This window comes from Nanorana parkeri, unplaced genomic scaffold, assembly GCF_000935625.1.
Source record: "Nanorana parkeri isolate BGI_ZX_2015 unplaced genomic scaffold, ASM93562v1 scaffold227, whole genome shotgun sequence".
Taxonomy (NCBI): Eukaryota; Metazoa; Chordata; class Amphibia; order Anura; family Dicroglossidae; genus Nanorana; species Nanorana parkeri.
Genome location: NW_017306495.1, coordinates 1693890 through 1698380, shown reverse-complemented (window position 1 = coordinate 1698380; position 4491 = coordinate 1693890). Strand labels below are relative to the sequence as shown.

Genomic DNA, 4491 nt, shown 5'->3' with positions numbered 1-4491 from the left:
GGAAAATTGATAATGTTTTTGTTATATATTTTTTAACTGCTTTTATTTTGTTTTTTTTTTTTTTTTTTTTTTACACAAAACAAAGAGTTTTTAATGAGACAAAAGATTTCCAGAGCTCCATGATATTCCTAAAGAGAAAGCATAGCAGACTCATCTTGTTTGGAAAGATAAGAGTCAATGCAAAAAAATAATTGTTATTGGCTATTAACAAACAGCATTATGTATGTTACGTTTTGCCATTGATTCTCTTGGTATCCTTCAAAAAATATTACATTTTCATCTTTTAACCACACTAAGCTGTCAGAAGACTGAGAATACGGTTGTTGTGTGCTTACTTCACTTTATAACTTCTTGTATTTTTATTTAAATGTTTAAGACACCAGAACCATTGGGAGGAGAGCAAGAAGACATGGAAGGGATTTTAGAGTCTCCATGTTTAACGTAGCAGAGTACCACCAGATGTACCTGGGCACTGAGAGGATTCGTGTGCCAGAGGTGCTGTTTCAGCCTTCGCTAATTGGGGAAGACCAGGCTGGGCTGGCAGAGACCATGCAGTATATACTGGACCAGTAAGTAAATCTAAACGTACAGCAAACACTTGGAGTGGCACAAAGGATACATTTATTAAGACTACAAAATTGCTAATCCTTCTCTGCTCATTAGGAAGCTAAAATGTAATAATTGTAATGTGAGGACAAACTCCAGTATGCTATATACATTTTTCTCAATCCGCTTTTACCTACTTGGTGGGGATCGCAATACTACAAGAGTATTCTAAATCTATTTTGTTCTACAATGTATCACCAGGTAGGGGTAAAAGTTTAAAATAACATTTTATTTATTAAATATAAAATACATATTAAAAAACAGTTGAAGCCACATATCCAGCAACATGAATGTCCCCTTTTTGTGCAAACAGTGTATAAGCTGCAGTCCAATGAACCATAGAGCAAGTAGCTGCCTCTCTGTATCTACGCAGCATACTTGACTATAATAATATTATAGATCCTGTATAAAAATATTATTGTTATACAGGATTTATATAGCACCAACAGTTTGCACAGCACTTTACTATATAAGGAAGACATTACAGTTATAATACAGATCAAGATAACATGGTAAGGATGGCTCTGCCCGTGAGAGCTTACAATCTAAAATATAGTGCGTCTCCACCTTGCAGCAAATGCCCTTGCTGTTCTTGCTGTGGATGTGATGTTGGGTAAAAACAATGTGTGATAATATTCAGCAAGGGAATCTGAAGCCTCCATGCAATCTGTTCTGAAACCACCAGCACGACCCAAAGAGACCAAAGCAGCCTCTAACACATCCCTCCTGTATTCCACTGCACTAGCACACAGATTCAAGCAAGCATAGTTCCATATTATGAGGCGATCAGTCCACAGAGCTTTTCAGGAGTCAGTATAGGAAGCTTGAATATTCCAAAGTACTGCTGCTCCAGTATCCCATGTGATGCTGATCACATGACCAAATACTAAGACGTTAAACACGTTTTCTTAGCCAAAGGGGAACGTCAGTGTTATACATAACCCTAACCCACTCAAGAGTATGCATCCTGCCTAGCCATACGGGGGGTTGGATTTTCTCTTGCAAGCTGCTGAATGAGAGAAAATCACTAAAGCCGGGCATACACGATTCTGTTTTATTGTTCAACCTGCGGCCTGAACCAAAAAAAAAAAAGATTCCACCAAATACACTTAAGTGAGCGTTGATCGAGGAATCTCCCTCTATTTCCTTTGTATAGCAGCTGAGTGGCTGCTAGCTCTGTTCGAGAATTTTCAAACCACCTCCTTTGGTCAGCTGATCAAGGGATGCCGGGCGAAAGGGTGCTGACGGCGGCATCCACACAGCGAATGTAGATGCGTGTATACCCGGCTTTAATTTCCCAATCCACTCAATCCACTCTTTACAGCATGGATGGAGGAATATCCTCTGTTAGGTATTTTGTTAAGCCCAAACAGTGATTGCAGTCACTGTCCGACTGACCATTTTCCCCCGGCTCAGTCAATTTTTAGACTTACTTTTGTTGAACTGGGTGATGCTTGCATGGCTACAAGTCGCATATCAGTTGATTTCAGAAGGGATTGGCAAAGATTTGAGGCATCTACAGCCAGCATGAGGGCATAAAACCAAGGATGCCTGCCTTCACCTTCCCTAATTGAATTTCTGCTTGAACAATCGAAGGAGCTGGATGGAAAATTGTCAGCCAAACAGCAACTCCATCCAGTCAGATGCAGTCGATGTTCGGTATTCAGAAGGCCAAGGGGTATGGCTGTCTGAATATAAAAGCAGTCAGTGCCATCTTGTCTGTCCGATGAGAAAGAAAGCCTCAATGGATAGTGGATTGGCAGTTAGCAGGGCTTAAGCATGAAGTCAGAGGAAGGTAGGCCCCAGTAACAAAGTAAAACTAAATCAGAGGAAAATATTTTTTGAGTAATTAATGTAGGCATGTATTCTGTGGTGTCTGCTCCTAGGCAGTATTTTTACTATTGCAAGTTCAAAATGGAGCAAGGTTCACAGCTACTGATTGTCCTGCTTTACGTGCACTTCAGTCCACTTTGCACTTTGGCTAAGATCATGTGACTGGTGCCTCAGCATTTGGTCACATGACTGACATCAGAGGGATACTGGAACAGTGTTTTTTTCCATATAGGTAAGCTGTATTTAGTTTTTTTTTTTTTCCTTCACCATTGAATCCTGTATATGCTGTGCCGGGTATTCTGATTCATTGTCATACTCCTTAGGTATCCACAGGAGGTACAGCAGCAGCTGGTGCAGAATGTCTTTCTAACAGGAGGTAACGTAATGTACCCTGGAATGCAGACCCGCATGGAGAAAGAACTGCTGATGATGAGACCGTTTGGCTCCACGTTTCATGTATGAGTGCTCAGACTAATGTGTTTTTGAGCTGTTGGGCAGTTAAATAGAATTTATATTATTTGTATCTATTTCCTATTTCTTTAAATATTTATTATCTCAGGAGTTAAAAATATTTTTGTTTTGTTTTTACTACGGTAAACATGTAATATTGAAAGAATTTTTCTTCTGGGTCTCATAAACAATGGGATATTTTTAGTTTTATAGTTTATTTTCTAGCCTGTTGATTACGAGGCTTAATAACTCACGATATTATCCCTCACTTCCTGTTCCTGTGAGTCCTATACATGAAATGAGGGGGCACCTGTCAGAGTGAGAGGAAGGCACAGACAGCAATAGAAACATTTTCAGAGGTTCTAAACCTTTCTCACTGAAAAGTGTGTTTATGTCTGTGTCCTGTTGGCAAGATTTCTCTTGACTTCCTGTCCTGACAGGAAGTAAGGGCTAATCTCATAAACATGGCCACTAAACGCAATAATCACTGATTTGTTCAAAAAGAAATGAAAAGTTTTGGCTGTAAGTTAGGTTTTAGGTACCATAACATTTTCTGGCTTGGTGTAAAACTGCAGGGATCCCAACCTGAAAAAAGTAGTTTCAGGGAGGTGCCCTCTGACCCATCGCAGGGAGGGAAACACCCCCCTGAAATGATGGCAAATAGCAAGGGAAGCAATAGCTTCTTTGCTATCTGCTGGTTTTTGTTTTTCTAGTATTCTGACACCTACTGCCGTCAGAATAAAAAAAAGAAACGGCATAGGAATGAATAGCTAGATTGCTATTGGCTATTTCAATTTGCAATAGCCAATAGCAAGCTGGCTATTGAACCCGCCCTCCGCTGCTGTCAATCAGCAGAGGAGGAACTGATGGAGAACTTCAGGTTCACCTCTGCTGATTGACAGCAGCAATGGGCAGGGAAAGGTTTATTCTGCTAGATCGAGCAGAGTAAACCATTCCGGGAGCAAATGTTTCTGTCCCGGGCGTCCGGGAGCCGCAATCTAATAGCGGGAAACGCCCGGAAGGTCCGGGAGAGTTGAAACTGAGCCAACAGTAAATCACCTCTGGTGTTTTTGACACTGATTGCTGTGTTAATTGTAGAGTGCATTCATCAAATCACTGTGTAATTGTTCTCCACAGGTCTCTATGGCGGCAAACCCTGTCCTTGATGCATGGCACGGAGCCTCTGACTGGGCACTTCAGAATTTGGAGGTAGATGAAGGCTGGATAAGCAGGAAAGAATATGAGGAGATGGGAGGAGAATACTTGAAGGAGCATGTGGCCTCTAACAGTCACACTGCCATTCACTTGCCCAAACCACCACCACCACGTACTGCCGCGGCACCCAATAGTCAGGAGATGGAAAGTGCTCTACAGACAAGTTCTGGCACTGTTCCACCATAGGGAAACTGTGCTACAGAGGGCTGAATACTGAAGCTGACACTGAAAGGTGCAGCACAGAGCATACTGGGAGCCATTGTTTCAGTGTAAGGTGCATAGTGCCAGGAGGTTAGGATTATCTACTTCTGTAAAAAATTCTATTGACATTGGATGTTTCTAAGCTATTTTTGTATGAATATTTATTTTTTATAATAAAACACAAAT

At 41.0% G+C, this 4491-nt stretch overlaps 1 protein-coding gene across 1 annotated transcript in view; it reads left to right on the top strand.

Moving 5' to 3' along the window:
• ACTR5 (ARP5 actin-related protein 5 homolog) overlaps positions 1-4290 on the top strand; it is a 13057-nt gene extending 8767 nt beyond the window's left edge. Inside the window, 4 exon segments of the mRNA XM_018556175.1 lie at positions 377-428; positions 431-569; positions 2763-2895; positions 4027-4290. Coding sequence (XP_018411677.1) covers positions 377-428; positions 431-569; positions 2763-2895; positions 4027-4290 — 588 coding nt within the window.
• Positions 4291-4491: the final 201 nt, after the last annotated feature.